Source organism: Salvelinus namaycush, chromosome 15 (genome assembly GCF_016432855.1).
Source record: "Salvelinus namaycush isolate Seneca chromosome 15, SaNama_1.0, whole genome shotgun sequence".
In the NCBI taxonomy this organism is placed as follows: Eukaryota; Metazoa; Chordata; class Actinopteri; order Salmoniformes; family Salmonidae; genus Salvelinus; species Salvelinus namaycush.
This window is the reverse complement of record NC_052321.1, coordinates 11,458,036-11,476,555: the sequence shown is the minus strand read 5'-3', so window position 1 is coordinate 11,476,555 and position 18,520 is coordinate 11,458,036. Positions and strand designations below refer to the sequence as shown.

At 46.1% G+C, this 18,520-nt stretch overlaps 1 protein-coding gene across 1 annotated transcript in view; it reads left to right on the top strand.

Moving 5' to 3' along the window:
- Nucleotides 1-18,520, top strand: part of LOC120060185 (kinase D-interacting substrate of 220 kDa B-like) — a 104,379-nt gene that overhangs the window by 41,848 nt on the left and 44,011 nt on the right. The window contains exons 20-23 of the mRNA XM_039009321.1: nt 380-620; nt 1,023-1,111; nt 5,387-5,531; nt 5,932-6,094. Coding sequence (XP_038865249.1) covers nt 380-620; nt 1,023-1,111; nt 5,387-5,531; nt 5,932-6,094 — 638 coding nt within the window. The remainder of the gene's footprint in view (nt 1-379; nt 621-1,022; nt 1,112-5,386; nt 5,532-5,931; nt 6,095-18,520) is intronic.

The following is an 18,520-nucleotide window of genomic DNA, read 5'->3' as shown; positions in this document are numbered from 1 at the left end:
TAAATGTGATTAACAGAAATGTGATCAACAGAAGCCCACAAACTAACAAGAAACTACAAATGATGGCCGCAGTTGACAGATATTAAGAAGTTGATGTCGGGTAGTTTTCACCAGTCGTGTGTACAAATACACTAATAGGACACTACAAACCTGACACACAAGGTTCATGCTCAATGGATTTCAAGCTTTTATCATTCCAAACACCACAGATGAGCACTGTAGTGAATGCACCCAGGATCAGTTTAACTTTTTAGATTATAATGAATAAGATTATATGGTCAGATGAGGACCTGATCCTAGATCAGCACTCCTACTCTGAGAGGCTTTGTGGATATGGGTCCTGGTCATAAATCCTCTTGCTATTCCCTCCCTCCACCAGGTGAGGGTGCTGTTCTCCAAAGGCCCCTTCATCTCTATTTTCGCCAGTGACCCCCACATCATCATCAAGGCCATCAACCAGAACCTGAACAGCGTGCTCAGGGATTCCAACATCAACGGCCACGACTACATGAGGAACATCGTCCACCTGCCTGTCTTTCTCAACAGCCGAGGTCTTAGCACCACCAGGAAGCTTTGCATGGCCAGCCCCACTCCCAACGGAGACCTGGTCAACCCTGAGGGTACGCAAGACATATGCATAGGCAGGCCTGCAGGAATGCACACACACACAAACACACAAAAGCCTGAATGCATACACCCACATAGGTCAGTGTTTCTTAATCCTGGTCCTGGGGACCCAAAGGGGTGCACATTTTTATACACACACACACACACACACACACACACACACACACACACACACACACACACACACACACACACTATGGGTTTCATGGGGTTACAGCTCTAACATTTTAACTTGCTATGATTCAGTAGGAAATAGGAATCATATAATGGGTTCACTGAATAGGTTGATTCTTTATACCAGGTGTTGTGATGAGACATCCTTGATTGTCCTAATTATTTTTCTTTCTCTCTCTTTCCACTCCTCTTTCTCTCCTTTTCCACTCCTCTCTTCACAGGATGGCATGAGGACATGGACAGGAAGCTGTCCTCGAACAGTCTGGGGGATCAGGCCAAGTTTGGCAGCAAGACGGCCCTCAACCGCAGAGTAAGCTCTTCCAGCCATCCACCACTCTCTCCCCTACCTTGCTATCCATGCCCAGGCTGGACCAGGCTCTACCTGCACAGGTCCTGCAGAGGTCTCTACCTGCAGAGGTCTCTACCTGCAGAGGTCTCTACCTGCAGAGGTCTCTACCTGCAGAGGTCTCTACCTGCAGAGGTCTCCACCTGCAGAGGTCTCCACCTGCAGAGGTCTCCACCTGCAGAGGTCTCCACCTGCAGAGGTCTCCACCTGCAGAGGTCTCTACCTGCAGAGGTCTCTACCTGCAGAGGTCCTCCAGAGGTCTCTACCTGCAGAGGTCTCTACCTGCAGAGGTCTCTACTTGCAGAGGTCTCTACCTGCAGAGGTCTCTACTTGCAGAGGTCTCTACCTGCAGAGGTCTCTACCTGCAGAGGTCTCTACCTGCAGAGGTCTCTACCTGCAGAGGTCTCTACCTGCAGAGGTCTCTACCTGCAGAGTCTCTACCTGCAGAGGTCTCTACCTGCAGGGGTCTCTACCTGCAGAGGTCTCTACCTGCAGAGGTCTCTACCTGCAGAGGTCTCTACCTGCAGAGGTCCTCTAGAGGTCTCTACCTGCAGAGGTCTCTACCTGCAGAGGTCTCTACCTGCAGAGGTCCTCTAGAGGTCTCTACCTGCAGAGGTCCTCTAGAGGTCTCTACCTGCAGAGGTCTCTACCTGCAGAGGTCTCTATCTGCAGAGGTCCTCTAGAGGTCTCTACCTGCAGAGGTCTCTACCTGCAGAGGTCTCTACCTGCAGAGGTCCTCTAGAGGTCTCTACCTGCAGAGGTCTCTACCTGCAGAGGTCCTGCAGAGGTCTCTACCTGCAGAGGTCTCTACCTGCAGAGGTCTCTACCTGCAGAGGTCCTCTAGAGGTCTCTACCTGCAGAGGTCCTCTAGAGGTCTCTACCTGCAGAGGTCTCTACCTGCAGAGGTCTCTACCTGCAGAGGTCCTCTAGAGGTCTCTACCTGCAGAGGTCTCTATCTGCAGAGGTCCTCTAGAGGTCTCTACCTGCAGAGGTCTCTACCTGCAGAGGTCTCTACCTGCAGAGGTCCTCTAGAGGTCTCTACCTGCAGAGGTCTCTACCTGCAGAGGTCCTCTAGAGGTCTCTACCTGCAGAGGTCTCTACCTGCAGAGGTCTCTACCTGCAGAGGTCTCTACCTGCAGAGGTCCTCTAGAGGTCTCCACCTGCAGAGGTCTCTACCTGCAGAGGTCTCTACCTGCAGAGGTCCTCTAGAGGTCTCTACCTGCAGAGGTCCTCTAGAGGTCTCTACCTGCAGAGGTCTCTACCTGCAGAGGTCCTCTAGAGGTCTCTACCTGCAGGCGTCTCTACCTGCAGGCGTCTCTACCTGCAGAGGTCTCTACCTGCAGAGGTCTCTACCTGCAGAGGTCCTCTAGAGGTCTCTACCTGCAGAGTTCTGGCACAAAGACAAGTGATTCAACAAGGAGCATGAGGAGATTGGTCGTTTGTCCTGGCAATGAAAGCTCAGTGAAATACCTGATAGACACAGATGGAGAAGACTAACATAGAAAGGGTGAGATGATGCACCAAAACCCACAAGCACGAGGGCCTAGCTAGCTTCCTCCAGCCTTGTGGGGAACATAGCAGAGATGGATGGAGGAGGTCGGGAGCAAACAAGCCTGTGTCTCCGTCGTGGAGGAGCCTCTGATGCAATGTCTGTTTATCCTTCCTGCTGCGACTCCACACTACCTAATGGCAGGGAGGATCAGCAGTGTGTCCCGGTGACAAAACGCTGGCACCCGCGGCTGCCGGTGGGAGGCTAAGTGGCTCTGCCTCCTTCCCTTTGCGAGGACCCCATTTTGTTTGTTTGTTTGGGCGCCTGGTTTATTTTCTTTTTTAAAAATCTTTTTTTTGTTGTTATTTTATTTGGGTCCTTTTTTATTTCGGCGCACGCTTCTTTTTGTTGGCCCTCTCGTTGGTTGCCAGGAAGCAGTGAGGGGCTCTCTTTACAAGAGGAGATAAAAAGGATTGAAGGAAGGAGGATGGAGGGAGAACAAAAGCTTTCTGTCTCTCAGCTGCTTAATTGCAGAGTTGTGGATCTTTAGTCGAGTCTGTCTTTACAAGATGTCATGGGAGGCAGGCGAGGCCAGCTCAGGCTTGTAAACAAGATGGGGGCTCGGCTCTGGCCTGATGTGAACAAAGTTAGCTTGATGTGAACAAAGTAAGTTTGCTTTTTTTGGAGGAAAGATTCCAACCATCGCAGTGGCTTTTCATGATCAAAATTCAACAATTGCTCCTGATAGTATGGTTATTAAGAAAAAAACTAACAATGAAAGTATAATACTATTAACTTTCACCAATCATTTTCCATTTTTGAGCATGTCCAAAACATCTAAGTTAAAATCAAAGGAGAGCTAGTCACTCTCCTCCTTACTGATCCAATACTGACTCATTACTGACCATACACTATCTCTCTCTACCGGTGAGATACTACCGGCCATACACTATCTCTCTCTACCGGTGAGATACTACCGGCCATACACTATCTCTCTCTACCGGTGAGATACTACCGGCCATACACTATCTCTCTCTACCGGTGAGATACTACCGGCCATACACTATCTCTCTCTACCGGTGAGGTACTACTGACCATACACTATCTCTCTCTACCGGTGAGGTACTACCGGCCATACACTATCTCTCTCTACCGGTGAGATACTACCGGCCATACACTATCTCTCTCTACCGGTGAGATACTACCGGCCATACACTATCTCTCTCTACCGGTGAGATACTACCGGCCATACACTATCTCTCTCTACCGGTGAGGTACTACTGACCATACACTATCTCTCTCTACCGGTGAGGTACTACCGGCCATACACTATCTCTCTCTACCGGTGAGGTACTACTGACCATACACTATCTCTCTCTACCGGTGAGATACTACCGGCCATACACTATCTCTCTCTACCGGTGAGGTACTACTGACCATACACTATCTCTCTCTACCGGTGAGGTACTACCGGCCATACACTATCTCTCTCTACCGGTGAGGTACTACCGGCCATACACTATCTCTCTCTACCGGTGAGGTACTACCGGCCATACACTATCTCTCTCTACCGGTGAGGTACTACTGACCATACACTATCTCTCTCTACCGGTGAGGTACTACCGGCCATACACTATCTCTCTCTACCGGTGAGGTACTACTGACCATACACTATCTCTCTCTACCGGTGAGGTACTACTGACCATACACTATCTCTCTCTACCGGTGAGATACTACCGGCCATACACTATCTCTCTCTACCGGTGAGGTCAAAGTCAGCTTAGTGATGGTGATGTTCTGAAGGCTTGTGAGCAGAGGAGCTTTCTCCTCTTGTTACCACTGCTGTACTGTTCAGCAATCAGTACCAAGCAATCAGTGGTCCTGCAGAGACAGCATTCCACACGTTTTGGACTGAACATCCAGATAAGAGGTGATCTGTGTAACTATGTAGCCTCATAGTTTAATGAACCACACGCACAACACTGTGTGGATGTCACGCCTCCTACCGCTCTGGTCACTAACCACCGGTCCTGGCAACCATCATCACCCTGATTACTCTCCCTTTATTTAGCCCTCAGGTACTTCAGTCTTCAGGCAGTATTGGTTTTGTTTACGTCCAGTACGCTGCTCCTGTTTTTATTATCTTCATGTTTCTTATGATTAAACTCGCCTTCTACACCTACTTCCTGACTCCCTGCGTATACGTTACAGTGGACCCCAAGAAGTGCAGCTGTTGCTATTAAAGCAGCTAGTGGGGATCCAAATACACGTTTGTCTAACTGTGTCAGGAAAGTTACTCTGTCTTACTGTGGACAAGATGAGCAAAACAGTCATCTCCTCTCCTATCTGATGGATCTATGTCAGTAGGAAACAGTGCATTTCTGTGTCCAACAAGGGACATTCCCAGTTGATTGGGCTCAGTAACAGATGCCCTTGTGTGTTGGTGGGTGAGGGATGGGTGGAGGGGTGAAATAAGGAAGGATGGAGAGAGTGTGGGAATTAGACTAGAGGTCACACACATGGTCACATGGGTCACTGCACAGGGTGATGAGGCCATCATGAGATGGTCACCCACTCGGTCACAGGGTCACTTAAAACGTTGAGCATAGGACAGGTCGAACAAGATCAACTCTAATTATATAAATGTGCCACAGACTAAACAAAAACTATGGATTGTGGAAAGACCAAGGGCATTTACAAATAGTATAAAGATTGTCTTTAGGCTAATCTGAGGTCTCCTCTGTGTGTAGGACACATACCGCAGGAGGCAGATTCAGAGGACCGTCACCAGACAGATGTCCTTTGACCTGACCAAGCTGCTGGTCACTGAGGACTGGTTCAGTGACATCAGCCCCCAGACCATGAGGAGGCTGCTCAACATCGTCTCTGTCACAGGTAATATATGCCATTTAGCCGGCATATGGGTGGCCTCGGGAATCAAACCCACAATCCTGGCGGTGCAAGCTCCATGCTCTACCAACTGAGCCATACAGGTAACACATCTCCTATTAGATGACCTATGACCTTTCTATTACCCAAGGGCAGAGGGGTGTCCAACCAGCATGGCACTTATAAGCGTTATTAGTCACTTAGGGGAGGCCAACCTTGGTGTACATGATTTTGTTCTAGCCCTGCTCTAACACAATGTCTTCAGCTAATCAAGGTAGTCCTGATGAGCCACTGATTGGTAGAATTGGGTGTGTTACAGCAGGGCAGGAACAAAAGCCTGCACACAGAGTCCCTCCACTCGTAGAGAAACTGTCGCTGACTTTTCATTTGGGTGTGATATGTCCAGGTCGTCTGCTGAGGGCCAATCATATCATCTTTAACTGGGACCGTCTGGCGTCATGGATCAACATGACAGAGGAGTGGCCCTACAGGACCTCCTGGCTCATCCTCTTCCTGGAGGAGACTGACGGCATCTCAGACCAGGTCACCCTGAAGACCATCTACGAGAGGTACGTACACACACACATCTGCACTGGAACAAGCTCGCATGCACAGGCAGACACAGAAGCAGACGTTTGAGACTCTTTCTGAAATGTTCCTTTTACACCACACAGTGTTTCCAGACGTTTAAGACTCTTTCTGAAATGTTCCTTTTACACCACACAGTGTTTCCAGACGTTTAAGACTCTTTCTGAAATGTTCCTTTTACACCACACACACGCCACTGTTTCCAGACGTTTGAGAAATTGACCGGACCCCATATGCATTGGGGGTCCACCGTGCTCACTAGTCTGTCAATCTATTATCCCCCATAGTGTACCTATTCTATTGGTCAGCTTGTCGTTCTGTACGAGAAAGAAATGAGCTATTCCTAACAAACGCTGGGGGACAGTTGTGGGACTATAGATCCCAAATTCATACAGCCAGTAGGCCTAAGCTACATATATATTTTTTGAAACAATGAGTCTGATGCAACAGATCAGAACGTTTAGCTTCCAGTGTTGATAAACTATTATTTCTTCACATATAAGCGCAGCAATGCGCACAAGGTAGCGTTCCATAATGCCATTTTCAGAAAAACACCGTTGTCAAAATCACACCTCACATACACGCGGTTTCATGAGACAGATGAAAATATCTGTCAGAAATGTTGAAAGAGGCATCTAAAGATGCAACAACTAGCATGGGTTGCTAATATGATTGGGATTGTGCTTTTTGGCTACTGGACAATGAAAGAAAGTTGATTTGAAAACCAGTAGAAAAAATCATATTGACCAGTAGAGGGGAGCAGAGGATCTTCATATCCACTTCAACCACCACATCATTTAGTAGTACGGACACCCAAAGGTTTCTCTGAACACCACTAAATAGACTGAATTTCCACGTTGTATTCGAATCACGTAGCTGAATGCATTGAAATAAGAAGCATATCATTATTAATATGTTGATTGAATTGATAAAGTGTATGAACCACAGCCAGTGACTGGTTACCAAGGCATGAGAGTGTGGACAAGGGGAAGGGAATCAGCACATAGTCTGAGTCATTAGGGTTGGAGCTGTTCTGCATCAATAGCTGCCCTTTAAAGGTTGCACTCTGCCACTCTGTCACAATACACTAGCGCCCAGGACTCCTGGGGCGCTGAAGTGTCACCGGCACTCAGTGTCACACAGTCATCACCACTCCCCCTCCATCCCCATCCTTCACTGAGCTTCTGGTCGAATAAATGGTTCTGGACAAATATATATGAGGCAGCGCATCTAAAGGACAGTTCAGGAAGGCCTCCTTGCTGCAGCAGACAAAGAAAGGTGCTCCACAACAGTGACAAAAAATCCAATAAAAGGGCTTACCAAAAAAAACTTCCAAAAGGACTAATTCGAGGCAGAGGAGTTGGAGCACTCAAAAAACAAGGCAGAGATACATTTCTTATTTGCTGACTTTAGTCCATTGTTCAGGATGAGTGCAGGTGACTGACGTTTCAACATCAAGCTGATGTCTTCCTCAGAGTGTAATAGACTTGTGCTGTGTAATAAGCTTGTGCTTTAGAAGGACTCCTAAGCAAAGAGTTTGACCTGCAGGTATCATCTAAAATGGCCATGTTAGGCTATCCTCCCTCCATCAGTGCACTGTCTGTTTCCAAAACGTGACTGCCGCTGCGTATGAAATGGCCACTGCAATGGCGGTATGTGATGAAAGGAAGCACCAAACCAACTTGGTTGGACACCACGCTGAGCCAAGCGGCCCTTATCTGGAGAGATCTCCCCACTGATCAGGCTTTCTCCCTCTCTTCCTCACTTTCTCTTTTTCCCCACTTTCTCCCTATCTCTTTCTCTCTCTCTCTCTCTCTCTCTCTCTCTCTCTCTCTCTCTCTCTCTATTTCTCTCTCTCTTTCTCCCTCTCTCTTTCTCCCTCTCTTTCTCTCTCTCTCTCTCTCTCTATTTCTCTCTCTCTTTCTCCCTCTCTCTTTCTCTCTCTCTTTGTCTCTCTTTCTCTCTGCTCTTTTTCTTCCTCTCCCCGAAGCACCTCTTCTAATGTGACGCGTCATGTAGGCTCCCATTCTCTTTTTATAGCCGGGTGAGTCACACTCCCTGTCTTTCTTGACGGTCGCTTGCCTCACTTCAACCTCAGGCCCCTGTCTCCCTGGAGGACCAGATAGCTGCTTCTTGTTTCTACGGTGGCGTTGTGGTCAGGTCAACACAGCGTCCTCTCTCTCAACCAAAACTCAGCACCCCTTTGCTAACTCCTCTTCTGCTCAACCGCCAATTAGATAATTGTTCACGGCATAATCAAATAAACTATCTTTACTGCTATCTTTACCCCTCATGAAGGGTTTGTCAGTTTTCATTGGAGTGTAACATGACTGGGGAGAGGTGTGATGCTCAGTGGTCTACACTAGAGCGCTTCATTTCCCCAAAGCGTCTAATAAGTGAATAGATTACTGCTGAAGTGTATGTGGGGTGAGTCAACTCCTCATAGGTCAACTGTCGTTCCACATCTCAGTCATAAGGCAGAGTGCTCTCTCTCGCTCTGCAGAGTGCTCTCTCTCTCTGTAAGGTTTATTGCAGCCCATGTAGGCCACAGAGAGCAGCATGTCGTTGGAAGACAGTGATGTGATATACACTGAGTGTACAAAACATTAGGAACACCTGCTCTTTTCATGACATAGACTGACCAGGTGAATCCAGGTGAAATCTATGATCACTTATTGATGTCACTTGTTAAATCCACTTCAATCAGTGTAGATGAAGTGTAACAGACAGGCTAAAGAATGATTTTTTAGCCTTGAGACAATTGAGACATGGATTGTGTATGTGTGCCATTCAGAGCGTGAATGGGCAAGACAAAATATTTAAGTGCATTTGAACGGGGAATGGTAGTTGGTGCCAGGCACACGGGTTTGAGTGTGTCAAGAACCGCAACTGCTGGGTTTTTCACACTCAATAGTTTCCTGTGTGTATCAAGAATGGTCCACCACCCAAAGGACATCTAGTCAACTTGACAACTGTGGGAAGCATTGGAGTCAACATCCCTGTGGAAGGCTTTTATCACCTTGTAGAGTCCATGACCTGACGAAATGAGTGTTCTAAGGGCAAAAGGGGGGTGGGGGGGTGTAACTCAATATTAGGAAGGTGTTCCTAATGTTTGTTACACTCAGTGTATTTTATAGTCTTATTAGTATATTAGCTATATAGCCTAGTCATGTTAGTCATGTTGTTCTGTGTAACTGTCACAATGTCCTTTTGCAAAAAATATGCAACAGAATTCTTATTTTTCAGTAACAGGTTTACGTAAACGTAGCATGTCTGACTTCTCAGACACATGCTTTCTGCTTTCCTGTTATCACACCAACAGGCTATCAAAATAGTTAAAAGACCCAAACCACAGTCTCACACAGACACACACACACACAGCAACGGCCAACATATTTGTCTGACTTGCGAGCCAGCGTACAGTGCCTGCCTAACGCACTTACGGAAAGGGTTTCTGAGAATTACAGTATTTATAGCTGTCAGGTTTACTATTTGAATCAAGATGGCGTATTACTGTTGTTTTGATCAAATTGAATTAGAGTCTTGAGAGTCCGTGAGTGGTGTAAAAGGCTCTAAGCAGCCTTCTCATTTGAGTTTTTAATAGAGATGTGAATCAGGGTCCCTCTGGTCGTTGTACTGATGAATAACTGCTGCTGGGTTCTGTTTTGGGTTTTTCTCAGACCAGCAATACATATCTTCAGATCAGTACTCGAGAGTGGTATGTTATGTTCAGCATCGCACCAAAAAAAGCAAGCTTCCGGAAAGCAGCAAATGGAAACTATTTTGGCGATCACAAAAGAACACGAGTAGAGATTTCCGTCTGTCGGTATCCGGGATCTGTGGGGAAGTTTGAGCCCAGTCAGATCCTCAGGGAGTCTATTTCGGGAGCTCCAATTGGATTTTTAGCTTGAAAAGTGTTGTTTGGTCAGTCCTTCAAGCCGGAGCCGGGTCCTGGGTCTGCTCTGACATCTGGTGCCCTGTCTGTGCCAGGATGCCCCTGCAGTACCCGCACAGGCCTGGCTCAGTACCTGAGCCCCCCCGTCTCCATGTGCCCTCCACACACACCTCCAAGCCTCCAAACTCTCACACAGGAGCAGTGCAGCACGGGAACATATGTCACCCGCTGCTCCTCTGAGGATCACTGTAATTAATCAGACCCTGAGACACGAGCAAGGCACTTTCATTCACACACACACACACACACACACACACACACACACACACACACACACACACACACACACACACACACACACACACACACACACACACACACACACACACACACAGCCCCTCACTGGAAACAGAAGGCCAGGAATGCGTGTCAAGCACCAAAAATAATTTTCTCAACTACTCTATAAAGCCTTGGCCCATATGTCTCTCCATGGTCGTTCTGTCTCTCACAACATCACACTATTCAAAAGCTGTATTCAGTTTCTGGGTTAAGGCAAACCAATAGTTCCTTTGCACTGAGAGCATGTTTCAATACATTTCTGCATTTATTTCTTATTATTACACATAGGAAACATTGTTTTTACTAATTCAACGAATTATACTGAACAAAATGACAATTTCAAAGATTTTACAGAATTACAGTTCATATAAGGAAATCAGTCAATTGAAATACATTCATTAGGCTCTAATCTATGGATTTCACATGAATGGGCAGGGGTGCAGCCATGGGTCGGCCTGGGAGGGCATAGGCCCACCCACTGGGGAGCCAGGCCCAGCCAATCAGAATGAGATTTCCCCACAAAAGGGCTTTATTACAGACAGAAATATTCCTCATTACTCCCCTCTACCCCCCCTCAGACAATCTTGCAGGTGAAGTAACCAGATGTGGAGGTCCTGGGCTGGTGTGGTTACACCTGGTCTGCGGTTGTGAGGCCAGTTGGGATTCTGCCAAATTTTCTAGTCAGCATGCCAATTGCACGCTCCTTCAAAACTTGAAACATCTGTGGCATTGTGACAGAAAGCACATTTTAAAGTGTCCTTTTATTGTCCCCAGCACAAGGTGCACCTGTGTAATGAGCATCCTGTTTAATCCACTTCTTGATATGCCACACTTGTCAGCTGGATGGATTATCTTGGCAATGGAGAAATGCTCACTAACAGGGATGTAAACAAATTTGTGCACAAACTTTGAGAGAAATAAGCTTTTTGTGCGTATGGATTTTTTTTGTTTAATGTTTAATTTCAGCTCATGAAACATGGGACCAACACATGTTGCGTTTATATTTTTGTTCAGTGTAGATTACAACATCCCAGTACAAGAACAATGTTTCTTAAACTTCCAGCTAGGCGTTATTGCTTGGCCAGAGGCCTCCATCACTAAGCTGTCCCTGGCTACTCTCTTTAGCAGGAAGGTATTTAACTCTGATGCTTTCGTCTATATGTTCTGCTCTCTCTGAATCTGCCGCTGTCACGATCCTCCCCTCCCTCATTGATCCAGCGAACAATTGGCCTCTCAGAGACATGCTCGGATCCAGGCATTCAAGCGATTCTCTGAGCGCTTCAAAACTTTTAACTAATGACACTTGAAATGAATACGGGCAAGGCAATTTGGGCTAATTAGGAAGCCTCTTCTCCCAAGTACTGAAACATTAAGATGACATACTGTTCATTCGGGATTACTTTAATTGGGACAATTATTGTAATTTCGTCGCAATTACGTGTTGAGATAAAAGCGCTTTCTAAAGAGAATGTGTGTGATTCCCTTTATGTAAAATCCTAATAAGCTTCTAAACACTTGGCCACAAAAGAGGAGTAGCTTTTTTTCCTGGAACACTTTTGAACTTCGATGCCCTTGAATGTCTTTTTGCTTTTCTCCCTCGGTACGCTATTGTTAATACTATATTTCCATCACGTTTCACAATTTGTCTGTAAAATCTTGATTGCACTGCTAACAGTAGAAAAATACTTTTCTCCCTGTCGCCTTTTCCCTCAGAGGGATCCTTTTGTCCCTGAGCTAAATCCTTCAGGAGGCATTTTGGTGGAAAGAGTACTGTTGTAATTCAATAGCGCTGCCGTTATTTGCCAAGAGGCCCTAAAGCGCTCTAAATTATAAAGCTGCTGAAAAGCCATTTCCCAATAGAGTGTGGTCTATCTCTGATAGGGAGCTCTTTATTGAGTCCACACAGTGTCTGTGCCAAACCATATGACCTCCAGATAGGGGAGATGGAGAGGGTGAAGGGACCTCTATACAGAGCTATTATGAAGTCTACAGGACTACAATTGTGGCTGATGTGAATTACCCCTTGTCATAATTTTTAAGTGATTCACAGAGTATTGGTACAAGTGCTGAACAGAAAAGTGTACGAGCAGCGACCACTTTAATGCCCTATGCCCTGGTTGTTGCTGTGTCCAGTGTCCACCTGGTAGTAAAGCATGTTTTCTCTCAGTTGGGCTGAGAGTGTTGGTCAGTCCAGGTGGTGATGTTTCACTGAGGCGTACTCTGCCCTCGCCTCTCATATGGACATGTTCTTCCAGTGGGAACAGCCCTGGACTGGTCCAGCACTACCCATCTGTTCTGTGTGTGAAGATGTGAGAAGCACCAGGGCCCGGGTGTGGGTGTGTTAGCTACACACGTCCCTCAGGTGTTGGACCGTTGTGACTAAGGGATGAATCAGCAGGAGTTAGACGAGCTCCACCAGGCTCCCACAGAGGAAACAAAATGTCCACAGAGTCTATGGCTCAAAATGTGAAGAAAATTCATAAAAGCAATTTAGTACAGAGCTGTGGTCGATGTCCACAGGCCCAACCTTTGTGTTGAGGTGAGTCCCTGATATGAGTGTATGTTTTTGTGGCGATGAAGCGGTACTGGGATGCCACAGTTCCCTACCACTACATACTCTGGTGGTTAAAGATATTCTCTGGTACTTTTGTATACTTTTTAGCCAGTAGTTCTAAAAGTACTGCTCACGAGCCAAAAGTGGTCCCCGAAAATTGTCACACATATGCAGATATGCGCACCACGTCATTGCTCTCTCTCTCGCTCTGCTGTGTGTGCATCTTGCTAGCTGTCACTCAAATGGCGAGGGGGGGGGGGGGGGGGGGGCTGAAGGTCATTGGCTAGAACTCCAATTGTTAGGGGGCTGGCCCACGTGGGGGAAAATGGAGGGGAAATGGTGTGGCACAGCTTCCAGAAAAACAGTCTCTTTCAAACTAGGGATTTAGTGGCTAATTGAGGTAAAACAGTAATTCCGCTCATAGAGTAGATGATGCATGTATGAAGTACACATTGACACATCCAGCCCAAGGCAGGAGGTTTAAAAAGTACTTAGAAGTTGCCAAAGTTCCGGAGCATTTCTTTAATAGCTATGTGATGGAAAAGGGGTCTGTTATGTAGCATTCCTTGTTATTAAATCCACTTTGAGCCCTTTCATTATTTCATAAGTTGAACTTAATTAAACACTTTGAAACAAGAGATCCAGACTGTTTTTAGATTAAACAGTGTTTTCCACAAGCACATAGAGTAGCCAGCCAAATAGAAAAAGTAGCCAGCCAGGCTTCCCCATTACTCCATAGTCAATGCTTTGATTAAATCAGTAGACCTACACTATATATAAAAAAGTATGTGGACACCCCTTCAAATTAGTGGATTTGGCTATTTCAGCCTTACCTGTTGCTGACAGGTGTATACAATCGAGCACACAGCCATGCAATCTACATAGACAAACATTGGCAGTAGAATTGCCTTATTGAAGAGCTCAGTGACTTTCAACGAGGCACCGTCATAGGATGCCACCTTTCCAACAAGTCAGTTTGTCAAATTTCAGCCCTGCTAGAGCTGCCCCGGTCAAATGTAAGTGCTGTTATTGTGAAGTGGAAACGTCTAGGAGCAACAACGGCTCAGCTGCGAAGTGGTAGGCCAAAAAAGCTCACAGAACGGGACCGACGAGTGCTGAAGCACGTAGCGTGTAAAAATCGTCTGTTCTCGGTTGCAACACTCACTCACGAGTTCCAAACTGCCTCTGGAAGCAATGTTAGCACAATAGCTGTTCATTGGGAGTTGCATTAAATGGGCCGAGCAGCCACACACAAGACTAAGATCACCATGCGCAATGCTAAGTTTTGGCTGGAGTGGTGTAAAGCTCGCCGTCATTGGACTCTGGAGCTGTGGAAACGCATTCTCTGAAGTGATGAATTATGCTTCCCCATCTGGCAGTCCGACGGACGAATTTGGGTTTGGCAGATGCCAGGAGAACGCTACCTGCCCGAATGCATAATGCCAACTGTAAGTTTTGTGGAGGGGTTATAATGGTCTGGGGCTATTTTTCATGGTTCGGGCTAGGCCCTTTATTTCCAGTGAAGGGAAATCTTAATGCTACACGCTACAATGACATTCTAGTGCTTCCAACTGTGCTTTCAACTTTGTGGCAACAGTTTGGAGAAAGCCCTTTTCTTTTTTCTTTTTTATATTTGACCCCTTTTTCTCCCCAATTTCGTGGTATCCAATTGGTAGTTACAGTCTTGTCTCAGCGCTGCAACTCCTGTATGGACTCGGGAGAGGCGAAGGTCGAGAGCCGTGCGTTCTCCGAAACACAACCCAACCAAGCCGCACTGCTTCTTAACACAATGCCTACAACCCGGGAGCCAGCCGCACCAATGTGTCGAAGGAAACACTGTGCACCTGGCGACAGTGTCAGCGTGAACTGCGCCCGGCCCATCACAGGAGACGCTAGTGTGCAATGGGACAAGGACATCCCTGCCGGCCAAACCCTCCCCTAACCTGGACGATGCTGGGCCAATTGTGCGCCGTCCCATGGGTCTCCCAGTCTCTGCCGGCTGCGACAGAGCCTGGACTCGAACCCAAAATCTCTAGTGGCACAGCTAGCAATGCGATGCATAGCCTTAGACCACTGCACCACTCGGGAGGCCCGGGGGAAAGCCCTTTTCTGTTTCAGCATGACAATGCCTCCATGCACAAAGCGAGGTTTATACAGATATGGTTTGTCGAGATCGATGTGGAAGAACTTGACTGGCCTGCACAGAGCCCTGACCTCAACCCTATCGGATAACTTTGGGATGAATTGGAACGCTGGCTGCGAGCCAGGCCTAATCACCCAACATCAGTGTCCGACCTCACTAATGCTCTTGTGGCTGAATGGAAGCAAGTCCCCGCAGCAATGTTCCAACATCTAGTGGAAAGCTTTCCTAGAAGAGTGGAGGCTGTTATAGCAGCAAAGGGGGGACCAACTCCATATTAATGCCCATGATTTTAGAATGAGCTGGTGTCCACACACTTTTTGGTCATGTAATGTATATCAGTATCTTTCAAAATACCATATAAGTATAATTTTTGCTTTTAAAGCAATACAATCTGTTTTCTTTTATCATATTTTGGACCAGAGTGATGCTGTCTCCACTAGCCTAACTATTGTTCCTGAAGTGAGGAGGATTCACCATCTTCATCAAATGTTTTCATAATTTATCTGTAGATAATCGCCAAAAAGCCTACCGGTATGCAAATGAGGGAGCCAAATGAACAGCTTTCTTACCGAAGCAATTTGGTAGGCTACTGAAGAGTAACTCACTTTAAAATCACTGTCTGGCAAGTCCTGATGAACTTCATATCTAAAATACAAACGAGATCTTTAGTTGTCCCAATGCGATACCGTGGATATATAAGTACGTTGTATAATTTATGAATGGGAAGGATATATGAGATCAACTTTATTCAGTCAGTTCAACACCTTTAATAAACGAGTCCAGCTAGGGTTAGGTTTGGGGGTGTAACATTTATTAAGGTAAAATATATTTAAAAAATATTTGATGAAACATTGAATTTGGCTTTACTGCTATTAGCCCATGGAAATGCATTAAATAACAGCTTCATATGGATAAACAGATAGTCCCCAAAAATGCTAAAGGAAGTCTGAAGTGTCTGTCCTATATCTGAGAGATATAACAAATATCAGGAAACATTTTTATTTATTTATTATTTAACCCCTTATTTTAGGCACTAAACTATCTACATATATACTTCATGTACCTGACTACCTACTTGTCTTGTGAGGCTTGTAGATGTGGAAAACAACCGACATATACATGTTTGTGAGACACTCCATCAAGGAGTAATACTGTATTAGTGTGTAGCCCAAACTGTTCAGACGCTACAGCTACTGGCCCCGGGCGATCGTTAATGTCGGACTCTCCATACGAAAGAAAATAAATGAATGTCACAGAAAACAATAGGTTAAGTGGATTTCGACTCATCGTTAACACACTATATGGGACGTGCAAATTCACGCTCTCTCCCTCCACGTAAAGAAATTAGACTACAACCACAGCTCACACAACACAACACAGGTACCTAGAGGCGTGACAGACATCAGATCTATCAATAGATGGCTGGAAGATACATATCATTCTGGCGGGAGAGGGCTTTTCTGACTAGCGAATTGAAAAGTGGCCTAGTTAATTTAAGTGGAAAAAGTAGCCGGCTGAAAATGAGTCTGTAATCGGCTGTATAGTGATATAAAATGATGTAAATCAAGGAAAGACTATCAAAGACTAAATAGCATAATCAGGACATAAGGAAACAAACTGCCCAGGTATATGTTGTGCTTATTTTTACCTGTGACTACACTGTGTGACTACGCTGTTATCACTTTTGCTTTGTGTGCTATTGTATATGCTAGTGTGTGGTGAGCCCAAGAGCATTTGTGTGGGTGAGTGAGCATGTTTATGCTGGCGTCTGTCTCTCTCGATGTGCCTGTGGACATATCAGTGATCTCCCTCCCTCTCTATTGTGCCGTGAGTGGGAGAAGGTGGCAGGGGTATTATAAATAGAAGTGCTGGGCTGCGAGGGTCAGGGTGACTTCCTTGTCACAGGGCCTAGTGCACACTCAACCCCCTCCAACTTTGAGGTGGCACCCAGGCCCACAAAAGTCAAATGGGGGCAAGCAAGCATAGAGGAAAGGATGGTCACTAGAGATAAAGGTGTGTGGAGGAAAGCCTGGGTGTGAAAATGCCAACTCTTCTCAGAAGTATTTTCTGGAAAGCCCTCGATCTGGTTTTAAACCTGAGCAATGAAAAAGAACAGGGTGTCTTTCACCACCACCATGTAAAAGCAGCTTCTTATTCTGACCATAGTTATGCAGCCACTGTATAGCTTAAGGATTTAGCACATTTATCTGGTACAGAGTTCTTGGATGACGAGTTATACGTTTTTTTAAGAACTGCTCTTAGAACCCCTCTTTCTCACTTTCCCAGACAGGAAGGCGAATAGAAGCGAGGTGCAGAAATGAATCAGTGGTCATCCCCAAATAGAACCATCTCTCTCTCTCCCTTTATGATTCTGTCTGACTCTACACCAGGTCATCCTGTGTCTGAGGTATCTCCTCCTCAATGATGTTAAGGAAAGGATTACCTGTCGGGGCTGTTTTCCTGTTTTTGCTAGAAAATAACAAACTTTATTTACCTAGAAGGTTTACATGAATCACTCATGGGTGGTTTAGGACATGGGCTCGGTCCGGATGTTTGACTTCTCATATACCGTCTCCATCCTGACATGCATCAAACACCCACATTGACTGACTTCTCAGCTCAATTCATGTCAGGAATGCCTCATTTTATTACCATTTAGCCACACTCAGCAGTGGACTGGAGTTCAAAATGTTCCCTTTTACATAAATCATCAAACTGGGCCCGGTTTCCTAATATCCTGTACAGGGTTTGTCAGGAATTGAGTTTATCTCCCTTGAATGAAGGGTTCAGCTAAGGTTTTTGAGGTCTGGAACGGGATGGTTTGTGTACAGATGAGTTTAATCATTTCAGAGAAACTCTGAATCCCAACCCCATTTCAGAGAGGCCATTACAAGGCTGCAGCGTTTTTATCAGAGTGGTATGTTTCCTATTACGCTGATTTTCTCTGCGGTCCATTTCAAATGCAAAGGTCCGGCTTAGTACATAGGAATGGAATTACAGGCTTAAACTTTGACACGGATGTATATGAAAAGCAAATTTGCTTTTAATGTCCGCTGGCATAGCTGAGAGAAGACGAGACTCAAGCAAAGAACGCATAATTCTCTAAATAACTCTTGAGAATCCGGCCAAAGAAACAACGGTTTAAGTAGAGGAAACATGGTGTCATCTCAAGTGAAAACATATTTGCTCTCTGCTTTTGTGTAGCCAGGGCTTGGTAAGCTCCTCTCGCACAATATACTCCACTCTGGAGTGTTGTCGCTACGAGGCCACGCTCCAGCCTGTCCGTCCGTTGGTTAGAGGCCTGTCCTTCCTTTCTAATTTGCCCGCCTGCCCGTCGGCCTGAGGAAAGCACCAAGGCCCGGGCTCACCATTGTGACTGACCACTGTTGTTCTCTTCACAGCCGAACATTCTTTCTCTTTATGGCCCTCCGAAAAACAAATGTGTGTTGGCATTTTGCTTCTCTCCGGGCCCCTTT